The sequence below is a fragment of the Primulina tabacum genome, chromosome 1, assembly GCF_025594145.1.
Source record: "Primulina tabacum isolate GXHZ01 chromosome 1, ASM2559414v2, whole genome shotgun sequence".
Lineage (NCBI taxonomy): Eukaryota > Viridiplantae > Streptophyta > Magnoliopsida > Lamiales > Gesneriaceae > Primulina > Primulina tabacum.
This window is the reverse complement of record NC_134550.1, coordinates 8,441,765-8,458,723: the sequence shown is the minus strand read 5'-3', so window position 1 is coordinate 8,458,723 and position 16,959 is coordinate 8,441,765. Positions and strand designations below refer to the sequence as shown.

The 16,959-nt window shown below is 32.7% G+C and overlaps 2 protein-coding genes and 1 non-coding gene across 6 annotated transcripts; all 3 read left to right on the top strand.

The window, feature by feature from the left end:
* Positions 1–4,078: 4,078 nt before the first annotated feature.
* Positions 4,079–4,293, top strand: LOC142521685 (small nucleolar RNA U3). Its single transcript, XR_012814361.1, has one exon. It is a non-coding gene; the product is annotated as a small nucleolar RNA U3 (small nucleolar RNA).
* Positions 4,294–5,035: 742 nt separating this feature from the next.
* On the top strand, positions 5,036–6,929 carry LOC142539532 (small ribosomal subunit protein uS15). The gene is made up of 5 exons (XM_075645071.1): positions 5,036–5,202; positions 5,285–5,357; positions 5,462–5,600; positions 5,701–5,887; positions 6,724–6,929. Exons 1-5 carry the CDS (start codon positions 5,180–5,182, stop codon positions 6,755–6,757), a joined length of 456 nt encoding a protein of 151 aa, XP_075501186.1. The 5' UTR covers positions 5,036–5,179; the 3' UTR covers positions 6,758–6,929.
* Positions 6,930–7,184: 255 nt separating this feature from the next.
* LOC142539515 (chloride conductance regulatory protein ICln-like) lies at positions 7,185–10,398 on the top strand. Of its 4 annotated transcripts, XR_012818935.1 has the most exons (8): positions 7,196–7,609; positions 7,705–7,828; positions 9,021–9,135; positions 9,251–9,310; positions 9,387–9,449; positions 9,525–9,616; positions 9,946–10,110; positions 10,304–10,398. XR_012818935.1 is itself a non-coding variant. In XM_075645053.1 (7 exons), exons 1-7 carry the CDS (start codon positions 7,443–7,445, stop codon positions 9,919–9,921), a joined length of 669 nt encoding a protein of 222 aa, XP_075501168.1. In that variant the 5' UTR covers positions 7,190–7,442; the 3' UTR covers positions 9,922–10,011. The 4 variants fall into 4 exon arrangements, 3 of the variants coding, with proteins under 3 accessions (XP_075501176.1, XP_075501168.1, XP_075501157.1); XM_075645053.1 differs by lacking the exon at positions 10,304–10,398 and having other exon boundaries at positions 7,190–7,609; positions 9,874–10,011; XM_075645042.1 differs by lacking the exon at positions 10,304–10,398 and having other exon boundaries at positions 9,946–10,217.
* The last annotated feature ends 6,561 nt before the right edge of the window (positions 10,399–16,959 follow it).

Sequence of the window (16,959 nt, the reverse complement as noted above, 5' to 3'; positions counted from 1 at the left end):
AATCATTGATTTAATTATCTCGAGTTCATTTATATAATTATCATATTATATAATATATAAAAATATTTATTTGATTTTAATGTCTACCTACTAGGAGAGATTTATAAAAATCATTTATATAATTATCATCTACTGATACTAATTTAGAATTTGATCATATATATGGTTTAAGATTTTAATAAATTGATGATAATTAAGTCATTTGTGGTGTTTTTTTATCATTAAATAAAAATTATCACATCTCATAAAATTGATATTTTATCTTTGTATAAAATTATTTATCACATGTCCGTGATAATATCATGGACTTTCTAAAAAGATATCAAATGTGGGATAAAGAAGATTACTTATCAATCACTCTTTTATCCCGTGTACAAACTATACCTTTGTGTACTGTGATTAGAATATGATATTCTAAAATTCAATATATAATATATTTGACTAAAACAAAATAGATTCAAATGGCCAAGGATTGATTCATTCGCCTCGAAATTGACCCCAAAATTCTCTTTTTTAAAAGAAATTTTGTGTTCGAATTTGATTTATGTAGGGTAATGGTTGGTTATAATTAGTTGTAATTGGTTATCTGACGATATTATTTGTTATGCATTGTACTATAATTATTTGATCATATACTGTTGAACAATCATGGATATAACCACTCCACAAAATAGATTTCATTAACGTAAGACTTAGATATTTAAATGAATATTAGTATTCTTATGCACGCGACGTGTGCTTATATAATTGAATTATTTATCGAGTACTGATAAATTTTGTTATTTTTATGTTAATGATTTTTACATATATTTTTTTTTACTAATAATGGATTATCTAAAAAATTTTAATAATATAAATAAATATATGATTGAGTTTTAAAATATAGATAAAAATAAGATCGAAGATTTAAAAAGAAAGATTATGAGTATTAATGTGATTTTATTATAAGTTTTACCAAATTAATTAGGAACAGATTATTAAATGAGGTAGATTATTAATTAAATAGTAAGATATTGATACTTAAATTAAGATTTTTTTTTAGAATAAGATCAATTTATTTATTTACATGTATTTTCAGGGTGAAAAATAAAAAAGAGTATATATAAAAATTAGACAAAAACTTGTGTGAGACGGTCTCACGGGTCGTATTTTGTGAGACGGATCTTTTATTTGGGTCATCCATGAAAAAGTATTACTTTTTATACTAAGAGTATTACTTTTTATTGTGAATATCGGTAAGATTGACTCGTCTCATATATAAAGATTCGTGAGATCGTATTACAAGAGACCTACTTAAAAAATTACAGTGGGGAGCAATATGGATGCTGTCTGTCGGCATGGATTGCCAATACGTGACTTCTTACCAAACTCGACAAGAAAAGCCTTTTCCATTGTACGGTGTTGCTATATGGCTCTCTTTTTTCATATTCTTTTCAAATAATAATAATAATAATAATAATAATAATAATAGTGATTTATCGTTATTATTATACTAAAACAAAATACTCATTTCTTTGAGAATCTCCACCTTTCGGTGCTCCTTCATAATTATTCTCACCACCTCCTGTAAAGAATTTGTTATTTAGGGTAAAAACAAAAAAGTTAGATTAAGGGTAAAATTCTTGCAAGGAAAGTAATCCATCTTCCAATTTTTTTAGACAATTAAAAATAATATTTTTTAAAAAATAAATTAATTTCATCATCACGCAATCTTTTGCCTAGCAATGTCAAAACGGATTAAGATTTTTGAATCGACTCGTCTCATTCATAAAATAAGTGGATTGGATTGATAAAATCTCGATCCACCGAAACGCAAGCCGACCCTTTTTTACCGTCCTACTTTTGCCCCCCTGCTACGAATTTTTTATCCGGTCTTGTTGTTAATATTTTATTAATTTAAAGTGTTTTAAAGATACATGTATATTTTTCAGTGCATGCCAAGTTTAATTATATTGACAAATTGCATTTATCGTTCACATGAAATATTAAACAAAAAACATAAAATTCCTATTATTCGAATCTTTAAAACTCGTGTATTTTTAAAAATCGGGCAAAGTTCTAAGTTTAAAAGATCACTAATTATACACGTGAGGTTATGTATTTTTATTTTATTTTTTTGGATTTTCCTAAGGTTTCTTAACACTGTCATTTGCCCCTAATTATATATATGTGTGATCGATAGTTTGCTGGTATAATATTATACCAAAATTTATAGTTTGTTGTTACAGTATAACCTAAATATTTTAAATTATACTGCTGTCGAGAAAATGAACAATAACCAAATATTGTGTTTATACAACGATTATTGTTTAAATTTTGATACAAAATCAAATTTGCTGCCACGAATATAGATTAATAAGAGTAATCTTCGTTAATTGCATGGGTTAAAGTAATCCTCCATTAATAATTGCTCTAACTGAAAACGGGACTGAAGGGTGTTGTATTATATAGTGTCATAATCAAAACCAAAAAAAAAAAAAAATTGATTTTGGAGAAAATATGATAGAAGAAAAAAGATGATTAACAAACATACACATACAATGTGCATATGCCTCTACTATATTTTTTCACTTTTGATGACGGAGAAAATTATATATTTGATCAAGTAATTTGTACGTTTTTCATTTTCATTTTTTGTCATGTTATCAATCAATTCATAGTCTTAGTCTATTTTTATCAGAGTGTTGAAAAATGATGACATGACACCGAATATTGGTGCGTCCACGGATGGAAAAATGACTAAAATCGAAAAAAAAAATCAATTTTATTGACACTGTAAACTGATGTTTGGTTGTTCTTTATTTTTTGGATAGTATTTTGGCAACGAGAATATGTACATTTTAGAAATTCAATTCAGGTAATTTATTCATGGATTTTGATCTTATAACACGAAGTAATGTTTAATTTGAAGTCGAGTCAGATCAAATCCATCGTAAAGATAAATTTTCTAAATGTTTATTTTCTCTATTCATAAATCTCAAATCCAATATCTTGTTTAACGAAAAATGAGGTTTCTTCTAATATAATTGATGACAAATTCCTGTTGAATAAACCACAAGGACTCGGATTTCATCGCCGTCAAACGATCATAAACGTGCAAAAATGACCATAGAATTTTTATATCCAAATAAATCAACAAGTTTTTGTTTAATCTAAAAAACCATTCTGTAAGTCATCATGACAAAACTTCGAATTGTCAAATTTTATGTTTGTTGCTGGAAAACTTTCTTCATGACTTTGTTTTTAAAATAATTTTTTTTTAAATCAATTGGCATGTTTTTGAAATAATAACTAGATAAATAATCACATTTTTATATATAATTTTGAAATTTATGTATATTTAATTAAATTAAAAATTTGTAAACCCATAACCAATATATCATAATACAGAACGTCTTATAGAAGGATTTGATTTCGATATAATATAACTTATCAAAACAAATTTATCTAATTTTATTAATTTCATGTAATTATTTTAAATTAACTTGAAACTAAATATAGGTTGTAAATTTAAAGCAAAGTTGTACGGGGGAACGTTTGTTGTTTTATCAAAAGTTAATAGTTGGTGGTAACTGTGCAACTTAAATTTTTTAAACTGCATAGCAGTACAAGCATTATAGTTCGATCGATCTACTCAACATAGAAAAATATTATACCTTAACAATCTATCTCCAAATAATTGCACTCATTGCAATGAATGAGAATCAAATTCATGATATTGACTTTGATATTAATTGTAAGACCGAACGTTTGTCGCTTTACGAAAAGATATAGCTAATGATAATAGTACAACTCAAGTTAACTGTATAGGAGTTCAAACGTCATAGTTCAATCGTTCTATCCAACAAAAACAATTATTCTATCTCAACACAAATTAATTTTACATTTGGTAGATATTTACAATCAAAGTGGCCTGTTAAACTCAATAACAAAAACGAATATAAACCATTTGATTGAAATTTTGCTAAGCACACCGCTAAATGACGCGACCAATCTTATGCGATCAAAATTAATCCCACATCGGTCAATCATAAAGCAGATAAGCTTGTTATATATCTGGAAGCCACACCTGTAGTTCACGACCTTACTTGAACAGGATCTGTTCTATAGGCTCGTACCTCTGTGTCCTTGAGTTCTAAGGAGGCAGGAAACCAAGTCTGGTGGATGAGTAATGACTGCACGATCAGAGCGTGATTAACAATTCCGTGGTTCCTTGGTTCCACTGGATCAGTAGAGGATCGTTCTCGACCCTGATTGCGGGTCGAGTTTGGTCTTGCGGTTGTCTGACAGTCTAGCCTCTTTTTTTCTCTTTTTCATTTTCTGGTTTATGAGGTTTTCTCTGCTGGCAAAAGTGGGCGTTTGGACGAGATTCAAGTATGCATAAATGGTGTTCGATATTATGCCAGTGGGTGTTTGGACGAGATTCAAGTATGCATACATGATGTTCGATATTATGCCTTTGTCATTAATTGTGATGAAGGAACCTAATTTCTTTGGAAACCTCTGTTTTTTATTCATGCATGTGAATTATAAATGATTCGAACGCATGGTACTTATTTTTTAAAAAAAATTTGTGTGGTGATTTAAGAATTAGGATCATAAAATCTAATCAAACATCAATATTCAAAAGATGAATGAGAACCTTTTTTTAAAAAATAACAATATTTCTAGTGAACAACGCAATTTGTTTGGTTAATGAAGCTAATAAAAATAAATAAACTGTATTCAAAATCATCATATTTAACTTTAATATCGAAATAAACGCATTCAAAACAAAACAAACCTCCAAAAGAAATATTTATTACTGTCGTATTACATGTAAATTTTGTGATAAAAATCTTATATTTAATATAATAAAAATATTATATTTTTATATAAAAAATATTACTATTCAAAGAATCAGAAAGCGCGGTCAGAACCGAAACCGTATGCAAGCGGTTTAATTCCGAATTATCGATTTTAGGATAGGTTATATTTGGACCAGGCCTTTTTGGTGGCCCATTATATAATAGAAAAATAAGACTGTAAGCCCAGATAATATTGGGCCGCATAAGGCGGTCTCGTTTCGCCTCATGATAAAACCCTAAAGCATTTGCGATTGGGGCGTTCTGTGTTCCAGAGGCGACTGAACTTTATTTAGTGAACGCATTGCAGCGTCGCCGCCGTCTCCTCCGCCACAATGGGTCGTATGCACAGCCGCGGGTATTCCTTTCCCCGTATTCTCTCTTTTAATCTCGATCCACAAATACTAATCTGCTATTTTTGCCTTTTTATCGGATTTCAGCAAGGGTATCTCCGCGTCAGCTCTTCCATATAAGAGAACTCCTCCAAGCTGGCTCAAAATCTCCTCTCAAGACGTGAGTTTGTCAAAAAAAGTTTAATTGTAATTTCGCATTCGTGCGCTATACAAGAGAGTTTATTTTGTGAATTAACTGGATGTGTTTGTTTTATCGGTTTAAAGGTTGAAGATAACATCTGTAAGTTTGCAAAGAAAGGAATGACGCCTTCTCAGATCGGTGTGATTCTTCGTGATTCTAATGGTATTGCTCAGGTGAAGAGCGTCACTGGTAGCAAGATCCTTCGTATTCTCAAGGCCCACGGTATTATTTCGTTTCTGAACGTTTGCCTGCAGAATTTATCATCTTCTGAATAAAACTGTGGTTGATTTGCTGATGGGGTTGGTTAATGGATAATGTTTAGGTCTTGCTCCGGAGATTCCAGAGGATCTGTACCACTTGATAAAGAAGGCAGTGGCGATCAGGAAGCATTTGGAGAGGAACAGGAAAGATAAGGACTCCAAATTCAGGTTGATTTTGGTGGAGAGCAGGATTCATCGCCTTGCTCGATACTACAAGAAGACCAAGAAGCTACCGCCCGTCTGGAAATAGTAATATGCGCATATCCTTATCCATGTTTTGCTTTTCAATGCAGTTTACTAGAAATAATTGTGTATTGTTCGCGTAACTCTAAAGTAATTGGAGGTTATTATTATGTTAAAAGAATAATCTTTGAATCTATCACTTCTTTGCTCTTCCATGTTATTGGAGTTTGTTGGTTAATTTCAAGATTATTGTGAAATTTTGAGCAGATTGTGTTATATTTTAATGTGTTTTCAACTTGGTGTCGTGGCTGTCCCTCATTCGAGGAATTTTTTTGTAGTTGACATTTTGTTTTCTGCATATTGTTGGCTGATTTAAATGATATGAGCGATGTGTTGGCACCTTATATTAATTTTTTATGCAAGGCTTGTGTTGTGACTATGGCTTACTAGCATTATTAAGCTGTTTTTTCTAATACAGGAAGGTGTTTTGCGTGGAGAGCTAGTTAATCTAAGCGAGTGAATAATTATAATGCTGTTAAAACGTTAGAGAAGTGAATTTGAAAGTATTCATTAATTCATTATGTAATAGAGATCATATATTTGGTTGTTACTTGTAAATATTAGCAAGCTTTGTGTCACCACCGTTGCATGTTGAAAAGAAACCAGTGATGGACTAGAGATTTGTTCCGTTCTATTTGTGTGCAAGTATGTTTTCCAACTTTGCCATTGCTATTTTGAAGTAGTATTAGTTCCAGAGGTTACCGGTGTAGCCGTGCCTAAGATGGTTGTTGAGTACTCGTGTTTTCTTGTTCTTCTCAACAATTTGCGTTTACTACTTGGTCTTTTCACTGTGTAGTGTTCTATAATTTGATGCAAATTATTAATGAAACTATATGATGCAGCGAGTCAACCACAGCGAGCACACTTGTCGCATAAATCAGTTCATCGCCTGGGGTAGCTTGGATGAAAATTCAATATGGTTACAACTGCAGCCAGACGATATACTAGGGCAATTGGCAGAATGTGTTCTTATGGGTCGAGTCATTTTGTTTGACAATGATATTTTGTTCACTTCAAAATGAATGTCAAATTTGAGTCTTTCGTTTTTCTTGTTGTGTTGAAGTTTGGTGATTCGGTGCGAAATCTTAGCCGTTGGATAAGTACGAGTCAGTGCGCCGAGTATTTACTATTTAACTTAAAGAACTTATTAAGTAGCTCTTTCAAATGTTTCCATCTCTCAACTGATGGTGTGCGATCAGCAGCCTGTTTACAATCCTTACAGAGTGAAACCAATTGATGTTTCAAAAATATACCAATTGAATTGATTTGGACAAAAACTAAATCAATAAAAAAATCCCTAAAGAACATGTTAATCGAAACTAATGTTAGATAAATTTGCCCTTGAATTATTTCCGTCAGCACACATGTTTTGATTGTAAAACCGATTAGGTGTCCGATGTTCTCAAACGAGGTTGTCAGTATGATTTATTTGACCAAAAACAACGAGTTCTGCCTGATAAAAAGAAATAAATATATTTCGTCATCGGCAAAACCCCGAATAAACCCTAATTACTCGCACCCACTCCGAAATCAGCTAAGAGAAGCAGGCACCGGAAATTAGATGGCTGCCGGGCTCCGTTTTGTGACTGAAAGAACCGGCGGAGACGCCGGTCAACCATTTTTTGACGAAGACAATGGTGAGGAACTGATGCACATGCAGCCGGGAGTCTCTATCGTTCTCGGCAACCGACCTCCTGAATTCCCCGGCACTCTCTACATCTCCACTAAGTATGTTTTATTTGTGTGTTTAATTCCCTTTTTTATGGGTGATTCGGCAATTTTAGTTGCTGTTTGTGTGATTGTTTTTCGTTGCTTGGGCGAAGGCGAGTTGTTTGGTTGAGTGACACGGACAGGGCTAAAGGTTACGCTGTGGATATCGTGTCGGTGTCTCTTCATGCGGTATCGAGAGACCCAGAGACTTACCCTTCTCCTTGTATTTATGCTCAGGTGAACATGCTTTCACCAATCCAGCTCGCCATTTGTTGATTTTTTATTCATATGTTTCTGTTCAAGAATTTATTGTCTCTATTACGTTTCTGTTTTTAGGAGCAGTGAATGTTTATGGATTAAACTTGCTTACCAGTGCATATATTTTTGAAAGAGAGGGACTTCTATCTGCACTCGCGGCCTTGTGTCATTGGTTTAGTGGGTCATTGACGGTCTAAATTAACATTTTTGTCTTCAGTTCCCCCCTCCCTCTCACTCTTGTTCTCGGATATTTATACTTTAACTTTGCAAATTGAATTGGCCGTATGATATCAGCATAGAAGATACATTGCTATCCATTAGAGCTGTAAATATCATAAAACCTCTATAGTTCAAACTCCAATTATTTTTTCCTCGTTTCCAAGAGCATGATCTTTTTTCAGTTATAAAGAGAAGCATCAAAGTCGGTAAGTGAGAGTTTGTGCATGCAAGTTGGATTGTATCAAGTCTTCAGTTCCGGGTGTGGGTAAGTTTTGGTTTCGGGTGTCACCATGTGATTCTGTACTCGTGAACTTGAAATAAAGGATTTGAGTGTTTGAATAGCCTAACTTTGGTTGAGAGAATGCTACGATACAACACATGGATATTGAATTGGGTGCTTATCATGTTTGAAAACTGACTAAATTTATAGTCATCTAGAATAAAAGTAATTTTATTTAGTATGCAAAATTCAAATAAACTGGTTGAATCAAGAGTGAATGTAAACACTATAGTAGATGTTATTTCTGTAACATTAGACCAAACATAAGTAGTTTTACGGCATCCTACTTTAGTATAATGTACAGATGTGCTATTTGTATAATTCTTGTTGGTAATTTTCTGTGTGAATGCATCCTTGAAAGTAGTTCTTAAGCTTGTAATCTCCTGTGGATTACACATGAAAATTTTTCCATGATAAAATTGTACCAGGTATTGTGTTTTATGCACAAAACCATCACCAGTTAAAGCTATGTATGTTTCTTTTAATCAATAGGCTACGGTCTTGTACTGCATATTATTCCGAATCATATTCCATTTTTTCTCACCTGAATAAATCACCAGCGTTGAAGTGGAATTGAAGCCATGTTTTTGTTCCTCTGCATGCTTATACATTTAAGCTCTAATACTCAATTCACTCATTATGATGCATTATAATTTGCTATGACTTGTGAAGATTGAGAGTGGAGCGGAGGATGATGAAATGGATGATTCAGATTCCGATGGTAACAATAATTTAGATTTATCGAAGATTACCGAGATGAGACTCGTGCCTTCGGATCCTAACCAAGGTATGTTTGGCCAATCTTTTTTCTTTTTTTAAGGACAAGTATGCAATCCTTTTTGATGTTGTGCACACATTTTTCTATCCGGTGGATAATAATCTTCTGTCAACATATTAAACAGTGGATACACTGTTCGCAATATTTTGTGAATGTGCTGAGCTTAATCCTGACCCCATTGAAGGTGATTTATCGTCTCTTGAACGATGTTAAGAAAATATTATCTTTTGAAATTTTGCTAATTTTTTTTGTGCTTTCAGATGACGACGGCAAAGGACACAACTGGAATTTCGGTGATGATCAGTTGGAAAATGAGGGTTCAGGTACCCATATATTTAAATGCCCTTGTTCAATCAATCTTTTTGTGCTTTTAACCCTTTCTTGCTTAATGACTGCAGACGATGAGGATTCTGAATTCACTGTCTCCCAAAATTCAATGCACACAATCGGAGCTAATGGAAATAACGACTTATCCCATTCTGTCGTTCAGGTATGTGTGTGTTGAGTTGATGCAGCAGCATCGAAAATAGTTTTAGATTTTGCATTACTAATTTTCTCTTTCATAGTTATCTCTATAAAAAGTAAAAGGATATAGGGGATAGCATGTAATTTTTTTTGTTATTTGGCATAATTACACCGCCAAATTAAATTACTGTCTGCTCACCTCATAGAAACTAAATGTGGATGATTTCTTTCGTAATCTCACACAATTGTCGAGAACTTGTGCAATTCATACTCATCTTGTAGATGTGTGTTCTTCGAGAACCGTTGCCTGTGTGGCACATTGATGTATAATTCAATGTAACCTATTTCGTGCAGCTTCAGATAGATGATCAGCGGTTTGAGGATGCAGAGGAGTCGGAACGAAGTGATAAAAATGGCCATCATTGATCTCTACCTTTCATGTTAGATCTTTTTTTCAGTGTCTTAACATTGTTAACAGAAACAATGGCGTATTACTATTTTTATAATGGCAAAAAACTTGTGTGAGACGGTCTCACCGGTCGTATTTTGTGAGACGGATCTCTTATTTGAGTCATCCATGAAAAAATATTACTTTTTATGCTAAGAGTATTACTTTTTGTTGTGAATATTGGTAGGGTTGACTCGTCTCATAGATAAAGATTCGTGAGACCGTCTCATAAAAGATCTACTATTTTATAATTTAGATTTTGAGAAAACCATTTGCATTATTTCAGTTTTTCGAAGCTAATCCAACGTTGAAGTTGTCGATATCTTGGACAACTATTTCTATAAACCACTTTCTGCTAACGATTATGCCCTTTACAAGATGTGGTTTAATGTTTAGATGAACTTGGCTTGATAGGGGCTTCAAATGCTATGCATATTATCTCGTTCAATTCTTTTCCCACACTTGGCAACAAAAACTTCAAAAATGCAACTTTAAATTTTAAAACACACGATTTAGCAATGTTAATTATTTAAATTACTAAATTCAATTTATAATTTCATTTGTTTTTACATCGCTTATATATTATATTGTTTAGTAAAATATATATATATATATATATATATATTTAAGTATATTTTCAAATTTAATATTCTTAATGAAAAACCTCTACTAATCTTGCTCTGATCTTTGTAACCCTCTATAACTTGCTTCCACTGATACCCCAACTTATTAAATTTTAATAATTTTAAAAAATATTAATTACACTTAACCTGTAGCAGTATGCTTAAATTGCTGTTATCTATTTTCAAAACAAAATATTTGCTGGAATAATTAAAATAAGAAAAATAATATGTCTGTTGAAAAATATATTTAAAATGTGTGTATTGAATATTTGAATGTTGAATATTTGAATGTTGAAAATAAGAGTTGTAAATATTGAAAATTAGTGTGTGATGATGTAGGTAATGATGTATTTTATTTTTGGATTATTTGTAAAGATTTCCTATAAATAAATCTCTCATTTGTGAAGAAAATCACAATTGAGTAGAGAGAAAAATATTATAAAGTGTGTAGTTTGGTAAATTTTGAGAGTTTGAGATTTTTACTTTTTATCATAAATTTTTACTTTTTCACAACACGTTATCAGCACGAAGCTCTAAAAGTCCTCCATCCTTTTCCAAGCTCCAAACAGAAGAAAAAGGTAACAAAAGTAATAATATTTATTTTACTGTTATTTATTTATTGTGTATATATTTAATATATAATATAATGTTATTATTAGAAATAATAAAAATAAATTTTTCAAAAACTTGTTATAAATCCTGGGAGGATGTTAAGACGACATCCCACACTCCCGGTAAGGGATACGACAAGTATAAAAGTCTATAAGGTTTTTAAACAAAATAACTAACGACACCTCATTATAATAATGTGATATGATATACATAATTATTTAAACATGATTAATATTATATTCACCATATTATTACCATAAAATTATACAAATACATACATTTATTTTTTTGTACACCAACGGTCATAAACGGTAACAAAACGGCTAGTTTTTACCCTATAAATATCATCTCACAAACACATTCAATCACTCCAACTTTCTCTTCTTCTCTAAAAATTATTCTTCATCAAATTTTTCGAAGAAAAAAGAAGATGACTTTCTCAAAGTTATTTTTAATTATTTTGGTTATCATACTCACGAGTCTTGTATTTATCGGAGAATATCCTCCTCGTGCGTTTTCTTTATTTTTACAAATACTTGTACTTGTTGTTTATCCGTTACTTTGTATTGCAATAATTATTAACTAATAAAATGCATCGTAATTTTTTTAGTACCACCATGTCAAATTTAACAAAGCTCGAATTTGTTGCGCTCGACATCACGGGAAAGAATTATATGCCATGGACTCTAGATGTAGAAATGCATCTTGAGTCATTGGGTCTAAGCGAGACCATTAAAGAAAATGGCATATGCACGTCACAAGAAAAGGCAAGAGCCATGATATTTTTGCGTCGACATCTCGACGATGGATTGAAATGTGAATATCTGACTGAAAAAAATCCCATGGCTTTGTGGAAGGGATTAAAAGAAAGATTCGAACATATAAGAGAAGTTATACTTCCGACCGCCCGGGATGAATGGAATACATTGAGATTCCAAGACTTTAAAAAAGTCAGTGATTACAATTCGACGATGTATAGAATAATCTCGCAATTAAAATTTTGTGGACATGAGGTCACAGAATCTGAGATGCTTGAAAAAACATTTTCCACGTTTCATGCATCAAATATTACTCTACAGCAACAATATAGAGTACGTGGATTCGCGAGATATTCTGAACTCATCGCCTGTCTTCTTGTGGCGGAAAAAAACAACGAGCTATTAATGAGAAATCATCAGTCCCGACCCACTGGATCAACAGCATTTCCAGAAGTAAATGCTGTAAGTAAAAATGAATTTAAACATGAAAACCAAAATCAAATTCAAAGACAAGGTTTTGGTCGAGGTCGAGGTCGAGGTCGAGGTCGTGGACGTGGACGTGGACGTGGACGTGGACGTTGAATTGGCTGTGGTCGTGGTCAAGGCCGTGGTTTTGAAAATAATCGAGATAGTTATTTTTATAACTCATCTCAAAAGAACGTCCCAAACCATCCACAGAAAAGGCATCATGAGAATACAAGTGTTAATGAGAAGCACTCAAAAAGATATGAAAGTTCTTGTTACAGATGTGGTACTCCAGGACATTGGTCCAAAGTTTGTCGAGCCCCTGAGCACCTTTGTAAACTTTATAAAGAATCATTAAAGGGGAAAGAAAAGGAGACCAACTTCACTGAACGCAGTGACCGTTTGAGTGATTCAACTCATTTTGATGCTGGTGATTTTATGAATGATTTCTCTGGAAATGATCAATATGTTGGTGGGATAGAAATAAACAATATTGATGCTGCAGATTTTCTCAACGATTTCTCTGAAAATGAACAATATAATGGTTGAATATAAATCTACAATAATCTATTTTTCATGTATTCATAGAATAATGTTTTATTGTATAATTATGCTTTGTGTTATATTTAAATATATATTGCAAGTAATTTATTTCATTGCATATTTTTTTGAAGTTCAAATATGGAAAATGCTATGAGCAAAGCTGAAGTTTGCATACCCGATAGTGGTACAACGCACACTATCCTCCGAGATAAAAGATATTTCTTGGAACTAAAACCAACAAAAACAACGGTGAATACAATATCAGGTCCTGTAGACTTGATTAAAGGATGTGGTAAAGCACAATTTTTGTTACCTAATGGTACAAAATTTTTGATCAATGATGCTTTATATTCACCACAATCGAAAAGAAATTTGTTGAGTTTTAATGATATATATTCCCATGGGTATGATACTCAAACAATGAATGAAAGGAATGAGAAATATATGTGTCTTATCACATATAAATCAGGAAAGAAATATGTGATTGAAAAACTACCAATGCTCCCTACTGGATTGCATTATACACATATAAGTCTCATTGAATCAAACATGGTAGTTGATAATTCTTCGATATTAACCAATTGGCATGATCGATTGGGACATCCTGGTTCAACAATGATGCGAAGAATTATAAAAAATACACATGGTCATCCACTGAAAGACCAGAAGATCTTTCAGAATAATAAGTTTCAATGTAAAGCATGTTCTCTTGAAAAACTTATTATAAGACCATCACCAGTCAAAATCCAAACTGAATCACCAATGTTTCTTGAACGTATTCAGGGTGATATTTGTGGACCAATCCATCCACCATGTGGACCATTCAGATACTTTATGGTATTGATTGATGCCTCCAGCAGATGGTCACATGTATGTTTATTATCAACTCGAAATGTTGCATTTGCAAGATTACTTGCTCAAATAATAAAATTGAGGAATCAATTTCCCGATTATACAATCAAGAAAATTAGACTTGATAATGCTGGTGAATTTACTTCCCAAACTTTCAATGATTATTGTATGTCTATGGGAATCATTGTTGAGCATCCTGTTGCTCATGTACATACACAGAATGGATTGGCTGAATCATTGATTAAACGTTTGCAAATGATTGCTAGACCAATGATTATGAAAACAAAGCTCCCTATTTCTATATGGGGACATGCAATTTTACACGCTGCTTCATTAATTCGCATCAGACCAAGTGCATATCATAAATACTCCCCATTGCAGCTTGCATTTGGTAAAGAACCAGACATTTCTCATCTGAGAATTTTTGGATGTATGGTGTATGTGCCTATTGCACCATCGCAACGAAAGAAAATGGGACCTCAAAGAAAGGTTGGAATTTATATCGGTTATGATAGTCCATCAATCATTCGATATCTTGAACCTCAGACAGGCGACGTGTTCACAGCACGTTTTGCTGATTGTCATTTTAATGAGGAAATCTTCCCAATGTTAGGGGGAGAACAGAAACATACCGAAAAGAAAATTACATGGTATGTATCATCATTGTTACATCTGGATCCAAGAACAAAACAATGTGAAAAAGATGTACAACAAATTGTACACTTGCAAAGAATAGCAAATCAAATACCAGATGCATTTGCTGACACAAAAGGGGTAACTAAATCATATATACATGCTGCAAATGCCCCTGCTCGAATTGAAATTCCAAAGAAACAAATGGAAGATACTCATGATGTCATTAAACGCCTGAAGCGTGGAAGGCCAGTCGGTTCCAAGGATAAAAATCCTCGAAAAAGAAAATTCATAGAGAAACACGATGATCACAAAATAAAGAATGACGTTTCTGAAGAAACACATGATGATCACAAAATAGAAAATGGTGTTCCTGAAGAAACACATGATGATGAAAATGTTCTGTCAGAACCACAAACTGACGAGAATCATGAAATCTCTATCAATTATATTAATACTGGAAAAATATGGAACCGAAAAGATATAGATGAAATTGATGATATATTTTCTTATAATGTGGCAATCGACATCATAAATGATAACGAAGATCATGAACCAAAATCTTTTGGTGAATGTAAAAATCGGCAGGATTGGATAAAATGGAAAGATGCCATCCAGGTTGAATTAAATTCGCTAAATAAACGTAATGTTTTTGGACCTATAGTCCTTACACCTGAAGGTGTAAAACCTGTTGGATACAAATGGGTTTTTATTCGAAAGCGAAATGAGAAAAATGAAATAGTAAGATATAAAGCTCGACTTGTTGCACAAGGTTTTTATCAAAGGCCTGGAATTGATTATGAAGAAACGTATTCTCCTGTGATGGATGCAATTACGTTTCGGTATTTGATTAGCTTGGCGGTATCTGAAAATTTAGAAATGCGTCTTATGGATGTTGTTACAGCTTACTTATATGGATCACTTGATAGTAATATATATATGAAAATCCCTGAAGGATTTAAGATGCCTGAAGCACAAAGTTCAAAACCCAGGGAATGTTATTCTGTGAAATTACAAAGATCATTATATGGGTTAAAGCAATCAGGTCGAATGTGGTATAATCGACTAAGTGATCACTTGATGAAAAAGGGATATGTAAATAATTCAATATGCCCTTGTGTTTTCATTAAGAAAACAACATCCGGATGCGTAATTATTGCTGTATATGTTGATGATTTAAACATCATTGGAACGAATAAAGAAATTCAAGAAGTTGTGTCATACTTGAAGGAAGAATTTGAAATGAAGGATCTTGGAAAAACCAAGTATTGTCTGGGTTTACAAATTGAACAAAAAGAATGTGGAATGTTTGTTCACCAGACAAATTATACAGAAAAGATCCTTAAACGTTTTAATATGGATAAAGCAAATCCTTTAAGTACTCAAATGGTTGTTAGATCATTAAACATAGAAAATGATTCATTCCGTCCATGTGAAGATGATGAAGATATTCTTGGTCCAGAAGTACCATATCTAAGTGCCATCGGTGCCCTTATGTACCTTACAAATTGTACAAGGCCTGATATATCTTTTGCCGTGAATCTGTTGGCAAGATTTAGCACATATCCAACAAAGAGACACTGGAACGGAATTAAACATATATTCCGTTATCTACGAGGAACGACAGACTTGGGACTTTTGTATTCAAAAGATGCTAATCCAAGTATAATTGGTTATGCTGATGCTGGATACTTATCTGATCCACACAAGGCACGTTCCCAAACTGGATATGTATTTACTCGTGGAGGCACTGCAATATCTTGGTGTTCTCAGAAACAAACGCTCGTAACAACTTTATCAAATCATGCCGAGATTATTGCACTACATGAAGCAAGTCGTGAATGTGTGTGGTTAAAATCAATGACCCAACATATCCAAATTTCATGCGGATTATCATCTGATGAGAAGCCTGTGATACTATATGAAGATAATGCTGCATGTGTTGCTCAAATGAAAGAAGGATACATAAAAAGCGACAGAACTAAACATATTCCTCCTAAGTTCTTCGCATTCACCAAGGAGCTTGAGAAAAATAGATGTATTGATGTTCGTCACATTCAATCAAGTGAAAACTCATCAGATCTCTTCACAAAGGCACTTCCTACGTCAATATTCAGAAAGCACATATATAATATTGGGATGCGCAATCTACGAAATTTGTGAAGAATTGTTCATGTCAACATCAGGGAGAGTTTACGTGACTGCACTCTTTTTCCCTTACTATGGTTTTTATCCCAATGGGTTTTTCCAAGTAAGGTTTTTAACGAGGCAGTATAAAAACACGTAATGAAGACAATCATTATGATCATCATCACAAGGGGGAGTGTTGAAAAATATATTTAAAATGTGTGTATTGAATATTTGAATGTTGAAAATAAGAGTTGTAAATATTGAAAATTAGTGTGTGATGATGTAGGTAATGATGTATTTTATT